Source organism: Brassica rapa, chromosome A03 (assembly GCF_000309985.2).
Source record: "Brassica rapa cultivar Chiifu-401-42 chromosome A03, CAAS_Brap_v3.01, whole genome shotgun sequence".
Lineage (NCBI taxonomy): Eukaryota > Viridiplantae > Streptophyta > Magnoliopsida > Brassicales > Brassicaceae > Brassica > Brassica rapa.
Window position 1 is genome coordinate 3,636,093 of NC_024797.2, and position 15,472 is coordinate 3,651,564.

Sequence of the window (15,472 nt, forward strand, 5' to 3'; positions counted from 1 at the left end):
CCCCCTTTATGGCTCGGCACCTGTACCGGACGGTCCGGACTTCTTGATCCACTGCAAAACCGCTTCTGCTTCTGCCACTGTACGTTGTGATCCTTGCGTTGCAAACTTCGTAAATGTCGAGTATTTATCCTCCTCTTCTTTGATCAGTTTCAGCCTAGTCCTCTCTCTATCTCTGTCACCCGTGCTCAGACCGCACATGCGAAGGAGGACGATCGATACACCGTTCTCTTCAGTCACTGAGCAACTCGTATTCCTCAAGATACTGCACATATCATCGACAAACCCTAGATCCTCCATTTCTTCAATCACCCCTTTTTGTGTAGTCATAAGCGACAAGAGAGCAAAGTAGATATACACAAAGCTTCTTTCTTTAATCCTGTTGATCAGCGCGGGAACCAAACCTTCTGAAACCACTTTGTCCCTCTTCTCCGGTAGGCAACAGAGTTGGAAAACAGCATAAGCGGCACCTATGGCGGCAGTGAAATGATCCTCTTTGATAACATGAACCAAAGCCTCCAGTGTCTCTGAGTTCCCGATGAGGATCTTGTTAGAATCAAGTTTCGAAAGTTCCCATAACGCCTCTGCGGAGTTTCTTCGTGTCTTGGCAATCCCCTGCTTCAGTGACTTCGTAAGCAGTGGGATCGCAAGAGGGTGCTGAGCAACTGCTGTTTTGTTCTCCTCAAGACACGAGATGTAGAGCAATGCGGTGATGATATCCTTCTGAAGGCCCGGGTTCGAGTCAATGTCCTCGCCCAAAGCAGAGAGCGGAGTGAGCAACCGTGTGATGGATTCAGGGATCTCAGCGACAAAGAAGGCCGGGACATCGGCAAATCTCTTGGTCTGACGTCGCAGCTCGTTTGCAGCTCCTGTCTTATCTTCAACTGAGGAGGGGGAGGAGATCCTCTCAAGCAATAGGTCAATGTCATCAGGGAATAGTCCAACGGGTGCATCAGATGGTTTTGGCAAATCGTACTTGTTGACTTGACACCATTCCGTAATCAACTCAGCGATCACATGGTTGGGTACCCACAAACGGTGAGAGAGGACTTCTTTGGTCTTGGGACATGTCACTTTATACATCAGCCACTGTTGGATGTATCTCTTTTCGTAGGTCTGTCAAAAAGAAAAAGAAACAAAGGAGCAAATAATCAGCACACTTTCCATACGAATACAAAAACATACATTCATTTAGCTTCTTGGCAATGTCAAGCATAGCTCTGTTTCTTTTTGGATGATACAAAACTTTACGTTTAAAGAAACATATACACAAATAGCACGCCTAACAGTTGAATATATCCAAAGCTATATGCTTTGATCATATGAAGAAGGTTACATGTACATATACACAAAATAGCACACTACTGTGTCTGTATCTATCTACTCCTGTGACATATCTTTGTATATGAGAATATATTCGATACGCATTCTAAACATACACAATCATTGAGGATTCTTGGCAATGTTACGCGTAAAACTTTGTAAAGATTAGCAAAATCGAGCAAGAATCACAAAAAAAAAGTAAAGAAAGGGAAAATCAAACCTGGCCAGAAGCAATGACTACAGGTTCGCTCATGATCGCACGCGAGAGCATACACTTGAACTCTTTTGGCACTTCGAGCACAGAAGCCGGAGAAGACGAAGAAGTTGCTGAGTCCGGCATCTTCGATTCAACTTCCCTCAGACGATTCAGGATTCTAACCGCCTCGTCAACTGCTACCAAGGCTCCGTCAGTCTCGCCGCGATCTTCGCTTACGCCTCCGTCGTCGAGTATCTCCGTCATCGTCTTCTTTAACTCCATCCTCAGAGTAGCGGCGTTTGCTGCCGTTGATTCCTCCATTGAGAGCGCGAAACTAGAAACCCTAGAAACTCGAGAATTGGGGAAAAAAGAAGAAGGCGGGAAGTTTCTGTTGGCAATAGAGAGAAACGAAGAAGAAACCGTTAGCTTCTCAGTTTTGAGTATATTTTGCCTCCTTTTAATTACGTACGCCACCTGTAATACATAGGCTGCCACGTCAAATTCATAACGTAGGTATGAGTTAAATTAACATAATGCCACATGTAATTTTATAAACACGTTTAATCACGTACGCCACCGGTGTAACAAGCAGATTTGAGTTTATAAATATCATTCTATGATTTGTTAAGGAAGCCATAGCGATCGAGTTTCCAAACCTGAAAAAATCCCAGCTTGATTGTGCCAGGGGTGTTGAGATTGATGCTTCTCTTCTTGGAAACTTGCAGTGCACCGGAAAAAGAAAATCTAACAACATCAACAAGGCTTGACCTCATTCATTTCCTGCTCCTCGTCTCTGCATCGTCATCACGTCCTGTTTCTTTTCCTTCTTCAGTTTCATTGTTTGCCTCTACGTTTATGTCGATATACTCTTCCTATTCAGTTTCTTTTCCGTCAAGTACCTCCAAAATTCGTACACCACAGCCATAAACCACCAAGGCTTTATAATCATCGACTGTGAACAGAAAAGAGAGCTCGCTGAAAGTGGTGACTTCGGCTTCAGGGAAATGCTGGTTTAGAGAGAAAGAATCTTCAAATATATAAAGATGGTTTTGAGATGTGCCTAGACAATGCATATGATGAATCTGGTTTGATCCATATAGGACAGTGAGGCCATTCTGTTTACCTCTAACGCGACAAAACACATTCTGCTCGCGAAGGTAATGAAAACTGACTTTTGACAGTAAGATGCAAGCTTTGAATCTGAAGGATGAAGGAAGAGGTCTTGGAGTCAAATCGATCGTTAGGGAACTAGAGAAAGCTCGGTGAGTGAAGTGTGCAGGCACAATGTTACCCGGTAAGAGCGCATATTTGCAAACTGATGTCTGGATGAGCTTTCTCGCTTTTTGATTCAGGTTGTAGCAGCCAGCAAAGTTTAGGCATATATTTGGATTTTGAAAAGAAGAGTTTATTCTCCTCAAGGATCTACAAAAGTGTGCATCTAGAGATAGACAGGAACCTGGAAGCTGTGGCAGTTCTGTGAGAATTATGCAACCAGTGATTGAAAGCTCACTTAGTCCGGAGAGACGTCTGATGCAATCTGGGATAGTTTTTAAACCACCACTGAATAAATGTAATGATATTGGAGATGTAAGAGCCTTCTTCGGTAAACATATCGGTAAAATGTAGTGCACGTTTAAGTCTGATCGAAAACGCCAGATGCCATGCGAGTCAGGCCCCCCAACGATCACTGCTGTAAAAACTTCATCCCCATAGCTCATCTCAGGGACGTCGTCATGTTTACACAGTGCAATAGTCTGAAGATTCTCCAACTTAGAAATGTTTGGAGATACAATTTCCAGATTTCTGCATCCAAACATAATTAGTTGCTGCAGACGAAATAGATTCTCAATCCATGGAGGAACTTCCTCTATCCCTGTGCCGCTCAACACCAACTCTACGATGCTGTAAGGAACATTTGGGAACTTCTTGAGGTCACTCAACCCTGACATATTCAATCTATAAAAACAAGACCAAGTACTGACTGATGATGGCAATTCCAATGCCCCTATCCCAGAATCGCTCAGATCGAGTTCTTTCAAACTCGAGCAACCACTGATTTTTTCCAAATTCGAGCAACCACTGAGTTTTTCCAAACTCCGGCAATAATGGAGGTCCAATTTCTCGAGATTGATTAACCTACCGATAGAAGAAGGGAGTTCTAACAAACTTCTGCAGTAATGGAGATCTAATATCTCGAGACTCGTTGCTTTCGAGAGATCTGGAATCTCTTTCAGATACTCAGAGCTGCTCAAATCCATCCGCTTGAGGCATGGGAAAGGCTACACAAAAAAAAAAGTTTTTGAGAAATGACTAACCGCACTTCACTCGCAATACAATACAAAGTAAAAAAATGCCGACTATTTTTTTACTTTGATTCCCTCCCAAAGTTTCTCAAAGTTGCTGTTGGGCATGATTAGTTCGACAAGTAACTTTTCAGAGAACTTGGAAGGCCAAAATCTCAATGGAGACTGCTTCCAATGTATGTATCTGAGTTTGTTGGGAAGACAGTTGAGGCCTTCGGGTGTGTTTAAGGTACCACCATCGATATCTAGAAACTGGAGATTTCTTATCCCTTGGAAAGCGCTTTTACTTATTTTGATTTCCTCTCCCTCCAATTTTAGGAGCTTTATGCCTAGAACAGTTCCAGTACCCTATAATATATTATTCAAAAAGAAACAAAATCCCAGCTTAAAAAACAAAGGAAACAGAAGACGGAATGTTAAAAAAAAATAACTTAGTGTTTTCATCAAAAAAGTCAGAAATCTCGGTGGCTTTCGTTAAGAATTGTCGCTTTCTAGGCTCGACAGATTGTCGACATACAATTTCTTTACCCATTTGTTGCAGTAAACTATGCATCTCCACGTATCCATTCTCTCTATATATAAGACTTCTATAAGCTAAGGTTTGAAGCCCATGGTTGACGTTTAAATCGCTTTTTTCAAGAATACTCTTGACCCTATCAACCTTGAAACCAGCAAAGAAACATGCAATATGCAGAAAAAGAGATTTTTCTTTATTACTTAAGACGTTGTAGCTCAATTTTAGAGTTGATTCAATTTCGCTGTCAAGACTAGACCTCAGGCTTGGTAGTGCGTCTATCCACTCTTTCTTGGACATTCCCCGTAGATACGACCCCATGACTCTCAAGCCTAGAGGTAGATTACCCGCAAGTTCCGTAACTTCCCAAGCAAGAGTTTCAAAATCATAATTAGGAAACTTTTGACCGAAGGCATATAGACATAAGATCTGAAGAGCCTCATCTGTAGTTGGAAATTTCATCTTGTAGATTTGATTGGCTTCGAGTCCGAGTGCCTTGAGAAGTTTTCTATCTTCGGTTGTAATGATAACCATACTTCCGCGACCAAACCATGCTCTGTTCGCCACTTCCTCTAGTTGCCACCAGCTATCCACTTCATCAAGAACAACCAACACTTTTTGGTCACTCAACTTTTGTGGTGCCCCTCCCAAGTGACGAACCACAATATCCTTTTGGTTAAAAATTTGAGACAACAACTTTTCCTGAAAACGCAATTTCAACTGATGGTCGTTACCAAAGGACCTCTTAAAACATCCTTTGATATTCTCCAAAAACGTGCTGAACTGAAATTCTGGGGAGACTTGGTCGTATAAAACTCTGGCGGCGGTCGTCTTACCAATCCCGGCAGGACCCCAAATCCCAATCACCTTAACATCTTTTGCTTGTAGGCTCAACATCGTTTTCATCTTCGTGACACGAGCTTGATGGTGTCAAAGCCAACACACCCATAACATTCGAGGCAAGTTCGTTGATCAAATCAGCTTCACTCCCACTAACAAAAACAGAGGATATCAATTAAAACATACATAATGAAAAGCAGCTACACATAATATGCAAGTGGAAGTAATAGTGAACGAACCAGTTGCTCGAGGCATAACCAGCTATGTCCGCGACTTCCTTCAAAGCTTGCCTCCATACATGCGTCACCTCTTCTGTTCTCCCCACACAAGTGTCATCAAATGCCTTTCCGAAATCTCCGATCTGCTTCCTAACATCAGATGGATCCACTTCGTAGAAAACGGTTATCACTCTTTGCTTATCCTCTTCCCTGCACTTCATGATTTCCACTAACTCATCCAAACACCAGCTTGAAGAAGCGTAGTTACGGGAGAGCAAGACAATGGCGACCCTTGATTGTCTGATCGCTTTTTCAAGCGTGGGACCGACAGATTTTCCTCGCTCCATCTCGTTATCAATGAACGCTTCGATCCCCTTGCTTTTGAACTCTTTAACAACGTGGCTAAGAAAGCCTTTGCGCACGTCTTCTCCACGGAAGCTCAGGAAGACGTCATACAACGAACTACAAGATGAAGAAGCCATGACTAACAAGCACCAAGAAATTTTGAAGAGAATGACAAAGCTTTTAGATCTGAAGAAGAATAACCAAAAAGAGTGTCCCACAATCTGAAGAGAATGACAAAGCTCGTAGCCACACAAAAAAAAGGGTAAGAACGCGTAAAGTGATAAGGACACAGTAAACTTAAAGAGTGTCCCACAATGTAAATTTCTCTATCATTAATGCGAGAAACTTCTCAGCGTCCTCCTACAGTTAACTAGGAAAAGATATAAATACATTGACTTACAAGTAGAGACCAAGATTTGATATTATAAAAGACTAAGAGATTACCATGAGTCCTCCCCTACGTTGCACGGAAGCTTCATCGGACGTCCGCTTCCCGCTTCGGAACCGGAATCGGAATCGGAATCTTGTGGAAGCTTGCGGAATCTCGCTTCCAAAACGTTTCTAAAATATTCTCTTTAAAAACTTGTTGGAAGCTTATGATTCCGTTTTGGAATCACGCTTCCGTTTAAAAAAAAATGTAATGTATATCAATAAAATATAAAACCATAGTTTTAATCTATATAAAATAAAAAAATTAATAGTAATGAATATTGAGTTATAAATGTACAAATATTAAAAATAATACTATAAATCATCTTTATGCATTGAGATTTTTTATTAAAGATATAGCACAAATTGAAATATATTGTGTCAATTATTTATGAAGTAATAAAAATAATTAATATAATATTTTTTTGTAAACTTCATTTATGTGTATTTTTACAGATTTAATATAAAATCATTTCAAAATTATTATAAATGAATAAATGCATTATTTCAAATTTAAATCATATAATTTTTAGTCCTAATTTTTTTTTAAAATTAATATATATATATATGGATATACGCTTCCAACACGTACCCGCTTCCTAATATTTTAAAAAATCTCGTTTCTGCGCTTCCTTACGCTTCCGCTTCCACGTACCCGCTTCTGTTTCCATGTAACATAGGTCCTCCCCACATCTTCTCAAGTTGGCCATTGTACACGTGAAGCTCAGCAAGTTGGCCATTGGCCATCTTCTCATAGCACTTGGCAGTCCAAATGATCTAAGTTTACGTGGTGGACAGTTCAGACCTAGAACAATTTCAGTAACACTAAAAAAAAAACTGGAGACTCGCCAAAGATCTTCCTTCTCAGTTTCAGTGTCCTGAGATGGCCCTAAAACAAGATTTCACTCATCAGCAGAGCATTGTGGACTAATTTAAAGTTACACCACCGTCACATAAATAACTTTCATAGCATTGTAGATTGTCTTATTCAGTATAGGACCGCCTAAAAGTGTCTAATATAGACCCAATTTCGCTTGATAATAACGCACCAACTCTATCGATAAAAAGAAGAGTTGGCAGCGGTCAAAGTGTTTACCGTTTCATGATTGGGACAGTGCACAACTCAGCATTTGGAAGAACACAAGAGAGAACCACATAACTTGGGACTTGCGCAGTCTCCTCGAGAGCAGCCTGATGATTTCAACCAACCATTGTGCACTCTCTTTATCTTTTTCAGTAAAAGGGGAGCAAATAGTCATGCCTGCTCCTGGTGAGAATATGTTGAACTCTGGATCAAACACATCGATGCCGTGAAACTACTCTGTATAGTCCCGGGAGTGTAAAAGCCCCATGGCGTTCTTATTGACCGACCGTGTTCTTCATGAGTAAAACAACTTGAATGAGAACTCGTACAGAAGAAAAAACACTTCTAGATATTAAGTAGTAACTTACGTTCCTGCGATCTCTTGGTAAGTGCTAGTGATGATGAAGTCAGCTGTGAACTGACAAGAGAAGTGGTACTTATTGTCGAAATCTTTCCAGTAAATGTCTCGACTCCGGATACTTGGTCTTCTCCGGAGCATGTGCAAATAGTACACGGTTTTAGCTGAAATCAAATCAGTGAATTGTTTAGAGGTAAATCTCCAGCAGCAAGCATAAGTCTTTTCACACACTGACCATCATATCAACTTAAATAACACAAATGTACCACGAATCACCATAAGAAACTGAATCAAGCTAACGAAACTAGTAAATCTATCAAACAGTGCAGGTAAAAGTGGTAGTTCTAGTCTAATATCCAGTAACATTCATGAACAATCTCCAAACTGTTGAGCATCGATTATGAGAATCAATGTTGTTACCTGCACGAAGAGCTCAGGTTCATTCCCAAATTCCGATCCAAATTCCAGAGCTCGCTTAGCCACCATCAACAGAGAGGAGTCCCTGATGAGATTCGGAGGAAGAAGGAGAATGGTGACCGGAGGAGGAAACGGTGGCAGTTCCGGACTCCGTGAGCTCAGTGGAGGAAGGCGAACGGTAGCGGATCTTACCATTTCCGGTGCCGGAGGACGCCGTGGTCTGCGGCGGATGCTGTAACGGCTCCAGATCGGAAGATGGGTTAATAAGAGCGGAGCTTGTATCGCCGGAGAAAAAACATCGATTTCAGCTTGTTGCTTCCTCCTCTGCCACGTCATTCCCGCTGTCGCTTCTGATTGGTTAAGAAAAAAAATAGAATTTTTTTTTTCTGATCATTTATTTCCTATCAAAAACTAAAGTTTTCAAATATGTTTAAGCATACTGTGGCCAATGTTTAAGTTTTCATTTCATTTTTGTATGTTACTGTTTTCCTAAATTAGATCGTTATTAGCCAGCCATACATTAGTGATTTACAATCTAGCAGTGTTATTTTGATTGAACCCTTAATCTACAAAAATATTAACGGAACGGTGTTCCTAAAGTGTTTATGCGATTGCATGGTGTAACATATGAAGTTATTGATTATATTAGCACACAAGTAACGTAACTGACAAATCAAGCCAATAGACAACAAACAACATACGCTGACGCGATCACGATGTCTTCGATAAAGTCTATATTTATATAAACTTCATTTTACGTGAATAAAATTTCAGTAGAGGACCGCCTTAAAATGGTTCTATTCTATGTACACCAAACTCCGCTAAATAACAATAAGGAACAATTCTATAGACAAAAAGAGGTGGGCGCGGTCAAAGGGTTTGCCGTTTCATGATTGGGATTGTGCACGGCTTAGCATTTGGAAGAATACAAGAGAGAACCACATTACTTGGGACTTACGCAATCCTTTCAGATCATTTCACTAGCCAGATTATGAATCGGAAACGTCAATTAAGAGTAGCAACAGTCAGGCCCTCTTTAGTAACTAAACGTTCTCAGAAAACTATACAACTTTTGCTTCTTTCTAAAATTTTTACATGCATCACCAAATCGTTTTATTTATCAACAAGACCTGAGTGTGGTGGTTCCCTTCATCCCCTTTATGGCTCTTCACCTGTACCGGACCTCTTGATCCACTGCAAAATCGCTTCTGCTTCCATCATTGCACGTTGTGATCCTTGCTTTGCAAGCTTCGAAAATGTCGAGTATTTATCCTCCTCTTCTTTGATCAGCTTCAGCCTAGTCCTCTCTCTGTCTCTGTCACCCGTGTTCAGACCGCACATGCGACGGAAGATCAATGTACCGTTCTCGCCAGTCACTGAGCAACTCGTATTCCTCAAGATACTGAACATACCATCCACAAACCCTAGATCCTCTATTTCTTCAATCACCCCGTTTTGTGCAGTCATAAGCGCCAAGAGAGCAAAGTAGACATACACGTAGCTTCGTTCTTTAATCCTGTTGATCAGCGCTGGAATCAAACCTTCTGAAACCACTTTCTCCCTGTTCTCCGGTAGGCAACAGAGGTGGAAAACAGCATAGGAGGCGCTTATGGCGGCAGTGAAATGATCCTCTTTGATGACATGTACTAAAGCCTTGAGCGTATCTGAGTTCCCGATGATGGTCTTGTTAGAATCAAGCTTTGAAAGTAGCCATAACGCCTCTGCAGAGTTTCTTCGTGTCTTAGCTGTCCCCTGCTTCAAAGACTTTGTAAGCAGTGGGATCACAAGAGGGTGCTGAGCAACTGCTGTTTTGTTCTCCTCAAGACCCGAGATGTAAAGCAATGCGGTGATGATGTCCTTCTGAAATCCCGGGTTCGAGTCAATGTCCTCGCCCAAAGCAGAGAGCGGAGTGAGCAACCGTGTGATGGATTCAGGGATCTCAGCGACAAACGAGGCCGGGACATTGTCAAATCTCTTGGTCTGGCGGCGCAGCTCATTTGCAGCTTTTGTCTGATCTTCAACTGAGGAGGGAGAAGAGATCCTCTGAAGCAATAGGTCTATGTCATCATTGAACAGTCCAATGGGTTTATCAGATGGTTCTGGCCGATCGTACTTGTTGGCTTGACACCATTGCGCAATCAACTCAGCGACCAAATAGTTGGGTGACCACAAACGGTGAGAGAGGACTTCTCTGGTCTTGGGACATGTCACTTTACACATCAGCCACTGTTGGATGTATCTCCTTTCATAGGTCTGTCAAAAAAAGAAACAAAATAGCAAATAATCAGCACCAAACACCCAGACGTATGTATCTTCAATCCAAGAATCTCGATCGATCTCCATAATTGTAAAACACAGAAAGGCACACATTTGGATACACAGTCCTTTATATGTATCTATCTACTCCTATGACATATCTCTGTATATGAGCATACATTCCATACGAATACAAACGTACACACAATCATTGAGTTTCTTGGCAATGTCAAGCATATACACAAATAAGATACAAAACTTTCATACAAAAATTTCATTTTAAAGAAGATACATGTACATATACACAAATAGCACTCATAACAGTTGAGTATATCGAAAGTTATATGCTTTGTTCATATAAAGAAGCTAACATGTTCATATACACAAATAGCACACATATCTGTATCTATCTACTCCTGTTACATATCTTTGTATATGAGAACACATTCGATACGCATACAAAACATACACAAGCATTACGTTTGTTCGCAATGTCAAGTTATACGATTCTGAACCTTTGTTTAGAGAATGAGCATGTATACAGATAGCATTCATAGAAACTGAATATATCGAAACTTATATACTTCTTGATAGAAAGATTAGCAAAATTCGAGCAAGAATCACAAAAGAAATCTAACCTGGCCAGAAGCGATGACTACAGGTTCGCTCATGATCGCGTGCGAGAGCATACACTTGAACTCTTTCGGCACTTCGGGCAGAGAAGTCGGAGAAGACGAAGAAGTATCAGAGTCCGGCAACTTCGATTCAACTTCCCTCAGAAGATTCAGCATTCGAACCGCCTCGTCAATTGCTTTCAAGACTCGGGAGCTTCCGTCAGTCTCACCGCGATCTTCGCTTACTCCTCCGTCGTCGAGAATCTCCGCAATCGTCTTCTTTAACTCCATCCTCAGAGCATCGGCGGTTGCTGCCGTAGACTCCGCCGTCGATTCCTCCATTGAAAGCGAGAAAGTAAGAACCCTAGAAACTCGAGAATTGGGGGAAAAAGAAGAAGAGCGGGAAGTTTCTGTTGGCAACAGAGAGAAGCGAAGAAACGATCAATTTATATCCGTCAGCTCTCAGTTTATTTTTCTTTTGCCTCCTTTTTTTATTTTCCTTTTATTAACTTAAGCAACCTGTAACAGAATGCCACATCAGATTAATAACGGAGGTTTGAGTAAAACACTTTAGTGCCACGTGTAATTTTATAATACGTTTAACTACGAAGCAACGGGCCCACGTCATACCGGCGTTCTTTTCTTTTCGTAATCAAATTACATACCAGCTCCTGATTGGTTCACGGAAACAATTAGATTTTGCGATGATTAATATATTCTTTATTATATTATTTTAATCAAATTTATAAATACTAGATTCCTCACGCCGGGAAGAAACAGCGAATCGACAATGTCAGATCCCGTCGCGACGTTGCCGTCTCCGAGATCCGCCGCAGACGTATTCTGGGATGACTCTCGTCCTCCTCTATGGTTCAACCCTTCCCTCTTCCTTTCCCCAGTCTTCGACTCCGAGTCCTTCATCTCAGACCTCCGTACTTTCGTCCCCTTCGACACTCTCCGATCCGAGCTCCGATCACACCTTTCCTCCCTCAACGGCGAACTCGTTGACCACATCAATCGCGACTACGCCGATTTCGTTAATTTGAGCGCTAAGCTCGTTGATATCGACGAAACTGCAGTCCGCATGCGCGCTCCCCTCCTTGAGCTCCGTGAGGAGATCAGTGCGTTTCGTGGATCTGTGGAGGATGCACATGTCGCACGTGCGAGTGGATTAAACCAACGTAACGATACTGGGGCTGCAAGGGAGGTTCTGGAATCGTCGCTCGACGCTTTTCGTGTGGTGTCTAAGGTAAAGCAGAGTTAAAGGCTTATGCTTTTAATTGTTACGAAAGTTATAATGACATTCATTGTGAATTATAGGTTGAAAAGCTTCTACAAGAGCAGCAAGATGGCGCAACCATGAGAGAATCACAGAGCATGCTCTTGGAAAGAATAGCTAGTGAATTGAATCGGCTCAAGTTCCATATGACTCATGCACAGGTCGTTTACTCTCTCTTTCACTGGCTTTGAGAAGACAATAGAATGTCTTACAACTAATTCTCTCACTAATATTTTATGTTATGCATGTCATTACAGAATCTGCCTTTCATTGAGAACTTAGAGAAGAGGATTCAGAGCGCTAGTGTGCTATTTGATGCTAGCTTGCGTAATTGCTTCATTGACGGGCTAAACAACAGAGAATCAAACGTCATTTACAACTGTCTACGTGCATATGCTGCCACTGATAAAATTAAGAATGCAGAAGAGGTGTTTCGTACGACCATTGTGGCTCCATTTATACATAAAGTTATTGCATATGAAGCATATGATGGAACATTGGGAGATGGACTAGAAAACGATTACAGACAGATCAAGCTTTTCGTCGCCAGGGACTGTAAAATGCTGCTAGAGATATCTTCCACTGGTAACTCACTCAAAATCTCTGCGTTATTATGTTTGTTTTACATCACTGGTAAAGAAGTTTTCGTGTTACATACTTTCAGAAGAATTATACGCAACAAGATGGTAGTAACCTATGCTTCATGGCTTTAGTATTTTAACGCAACTGCACTGTACTTTTGCTTTGTATCTTGTTATTACAACAGACAAATCGGGTTCGCATGTCTTCAACTTCTTGGCAAACTCAATCCTGAAAGAAGTTCTTTCGGAAATCCAGAAAGTCAAACCAGGCGTGTTTTCTCCTGGAAGGCCTACCGAGTTCTTGAAGAATTACAAGGCAAGCTTGGATTTCCTGGCATACCTTGAAGGTAGAGTAACTGATCTTCATCTTTCTCTGTGAACTGATTTTCATTGATATCTGGTGATGAAGTTGCTTGTATGCTTTTCAGCTGAGTTATAGTACCATCTACTTTTTTGTGAAGGTTACTGTCCGTCAAGGTCTGCTGTAACTAAGTTTCGAGCTGAAGCGATATGTATCGAATTCATGAAGCAATGGAATGTGAGAGTGTACTTTTCAATGAGGTACTCAGAGAAATATCATAGATGACTAGTGAATTACCATTAGAATTATTGGATTCTCAACTTCTCTAACTCAGAAGATACATAATTTCAGGTTTCAGGAAATAGCTGGAGGCTTGGATTCTGCTCTTACTTCTGCTTCTCTGGTTTTTCTTCAGGACTCTGACTCAGATAAACGGAGTTCACCCACCTTAATGCTTAGACAGAGCGTAGCTCTTTTGGAGAGCTTGCGATCATGCTGGAAAGAAGATGTTCACATTTTCTCTGCCGCTGATAAATTTCTTCGCTTGGCCTTGCAGCTTCTTTCGAGGTTTGTGACTAAAATACTATCATCTTACAAGTTTTTATTTGTTTAAATTCTAATGTTGATAGTGTTAATAACATGTAGATATTGCAACTGGGTGTCTTCTGCGGTGAATGCTAGAAAGAGTAATGCCAGCCTGACTCCTGGATGTGAATGGGCAGTTTCAGCCACTGCAGAGGATTTTGTATATGTAAGTTACTTTGTTATGTGGGTTGTTTTTCAGTTCCTTTTATTTCGGAATTTTTGACTTTAATACATGAAATCTGGTCACATAGATTATGTGGTTGATCATTTTATGTTATTGGAATTTTTACACGTTACCTTCCTTTCAGGTTATACATGATGTAAATTGTATAGTCTCAGAAGTTCGTGGCGATTACCTTGGACTTATATCACACTATTTATCTTCATGCCCCTCTGAAGTTCTGGATGTGGTGAGGAAGAGCATGCTACAGGGTGTAGAATCATTAGAAAACGTCCTACCTTTGGTTAAGAAAACCATTATTGAAGTCATTGTTGATAAATCTGTTGAGGTAAAGCCCTGGAGAAACACTAGTAAATTATTATCTAGAGTATCATACATACTCAAGTCTGGATAGTAAATTGTTTTCTTCTCTCCTTCAGGAACTAAGTCAGCTCAAGGGAATAGCCGCAACATGTATGATGTCTAATAAACCACTGCCTATTAGGCATTCACCGTACGTGGTTGGACTATTGCGCCCTCTAAAGGTATTCGTCTAATGTCCGGGTTGAGATGGTAAGTTCATAGTACTTGACTGATGAATTCTGAAAGTGCGGATTATTGCATCTTTTGTGTTAATAGGCCTTTTTGGAGGGAGACAAGGCTAGACATTACTTGACCCACGAAACAAGGGAGGAGTTATTGCTTGGCACTCTCACTGAAATGACCAGGCGGTATTATGAACTAGCTGCTGGACGTCTAAGCGACGTAAGTACCTTTTTAAAACAGTAAACATCCAGAAATGGTTGGTGAGTATTTTATGTGCAGTTAAAGGCGGGGTAATATGTTGCAGGCGAGAAAAACAGAGACATATCTTCAGAAATCACGACAAAATGCACAGAAACGAGCAGGTGCAGCAGCATCAGGTGTAACTGACCACAATGTATCTGGAACAGAGAAGATGTGTATGCAGTTGTTCCTTGATCTTCAGGTAACCTTAGCTCCTCATGTTGTTTCATTGTGTTCTCTGAAAATAGTCAGTTTTGGTAAGAAGTAGCATCATCGGTTATAAAATATCTTTGTCAGGAGTATGGCCGAAACATCTCTGCGTTGGGGTTGAATCCGGCAGATATCGAGCCTTATTGTTCCCTCTGGAAATGCGTTGCACCTCCGGATAGGCAAAACACAATTAGTGTTTGAGGACTGGCGCTGCTTTTTCATACAACATGTTGATCTCTTATAAAAAGAGCTGTAGCTTCTTTTCTTCACTTGGGTTTGTTTACTTAGTACAGCGACCAGAAGAGGAAGAGAGTTTTATCAAAGAGACGAGTGTTTTCCAAAGTTGCATTATGATTGATAGATCTTGAGTAGTTAGTGCCTGCTTTGGCCATTCAGACTTTTGTAGGACTATTCCGTCGTCGGTATATAACACCACACCAAAGAGATTCGAAACATTTCTTTGTATTTCTAGGGCCAAGTTAATATATGCATGCATGTGAAGGAAGTAAGACCCAATATCCAGTTTTTTAGTGATTAGTGTTTAGACTTCGGCCTAAGTAAATTAACGGGTTTCCAGAGATCGAATGATTAACAATGTCATATGATGAATCCATATTCTTCAATTATTGGTCCATTTCCCTAATATACTTCCACAAGCAAACACACAAATATTCAA

At 41.1% G+C, this 15,472-nt stretch overlaps 3 protein-coding genes and 1 pseudogene across 3 annotated transcripts; 1 reads left to right on the forward strand and 3 right to left on the reverse strand.

Moving 5' to 3' along the window:
- Positions 1 to 6: 6 nt before the first annotated feature.
- On the reverse strand, positions 7 to 1,837 carry LOC103856299 (putative U-box domain-containing protein 46). Its single transcript, XM_033289134.1, has 2 exons — positions 1,541 to 1,837; positions 7 to 1,113 (listed from the first exon to the last, which is right to left on the reverse strand). Exons 1-2 carry the CDS (start codon positions 1,835 to 1,837, stop codon positions 7 to 9), a joined length of 1,404 nt encoding a protein of 467 aa, XP_033145025.1.
- A 119-nt stretch (positions 1,838 to 1,956) lies between these two features.
- On the reverse strand, positions 1,957 to 7,042 carry LOC103856298 (annotated as a pseudogene).
- A 1,969-nt stretch (positions 7,043 to 9,011) lies between these two features.
- On the reverse strand, positions 9,012 to 11,462 carry LOC103856301 (putative U-box domain-containing protein 46). Its single transcript, XM_009133405.3, has 2 exons — positions 10,919 to 11,462; positions 9,012 to 10,277 (listed from the first exon to the last, which is right to left on the reverse strand). The coding sequence occupies exons 1-2, from the start codon at positions 11,234 to 11,236 to the stop codon at positions 9,183 to 9,185; spliced, it is 1,413 nt and encodes a 470-aa protein (XP_009131653.1). The 5' UTR covers positions 11,237 to 11,462; the 3' UTR covers positions 9,012 to 9,182.
- Positions 11,463 to 11,578: 116 nt separating this feature from the next.
- LOC103856302 (conserved oligomeric Golgi complex subunit 2) lies at positions 11,579 to 15,312 on the forward strand. Its single transcript, XM_009133406.3, has 12 exons — positions 11,579 to 12,143; positions 12,215 to 12,334; positions 12,431 to 12,758; positions 12,940 to 13,101; positions 13,216 to 13,315; positions 13,407 to 13,622; positions 13,701 to 13,806; positions 13,949 to 14,149; positions 14,241 to 14,345; positions 14,440 to 14,565; positions 14,651 to 14,788; positions 14,884 to 15,312. Exons 1-12 carry the CDS (start codon positions 11,685 to 11,687, stop codon positions 14,995 to 14,997), a joined length of 2,175 nt encoding a protein of 724 aa, XP_009131654.2. The 5' UTR covers positions 11,579 to 11,684; the 3' UTR covers positions 14,998 to 15,312.
- The last annotated feature ends 160 nt before the right edge of the window (positions 15,313 to 15,472 follow it).

What these genes read in the sequence shown, in the direction of transcription:
- LOC103856299 (XM_033289134.1), bottom strand. Translation starts at nt 1,837, where the DNA reads ATGGAGGAATCAACGGCAGCAAACGCCGCTACTCTGAGGATGGAGTTA. An exon ending in TAGTCATTGCTTCTGGCCAG is followed by an intron (nt 1,114 to 1,540) that starts GTTTGATTTTCC and finishes TCTTTTTGACAG; the next exon opens with ACCTACGAAAAGAGATACAT.
- LOC103856301 (XM_009133405.3), bottom strand. Translation starts at nt 11,236, where the DNA reads ATGGAGGAATCGACGGCGGAGTCTACGGCAGCAACCGCCGATGCTCTG. An exon ending in TAGTCATCGCTTCTGGCCAG is followed by an intron (nt 10,278 to 10,918) that starts GTTAGATTTCTT and finishes TTTTTTTGACAG; the next exon opens with ACCTATGAAAGGAGATACAT.
- LOC103856302 (XM_009133406.3), top strand. Translation starts at nt 11,685, where the DNA reads ATGTCAGATCCCGTCGCGACGTTGCCGTCTCCGAGATCCGCCGCAGAC. An exon ending in GCCTTGCAGCTTCTTTCGAG is followed by an intron (nt 13,623 to 13,700) that starts GTTTGTGACTAA and finishes AATAACATGTAG; the next exon opens with ATATTGCAACTGGGTGTCTT. An exon ending in TTGTTGATAAATCTGTTGAG is followed by an intron (nt 14,150 to 14,240) that starts GTAAAGCCCTGG and finishes TCTCTCCTTCAG; the next exon opens with GAACTAAGTCAGCTCAAGGG.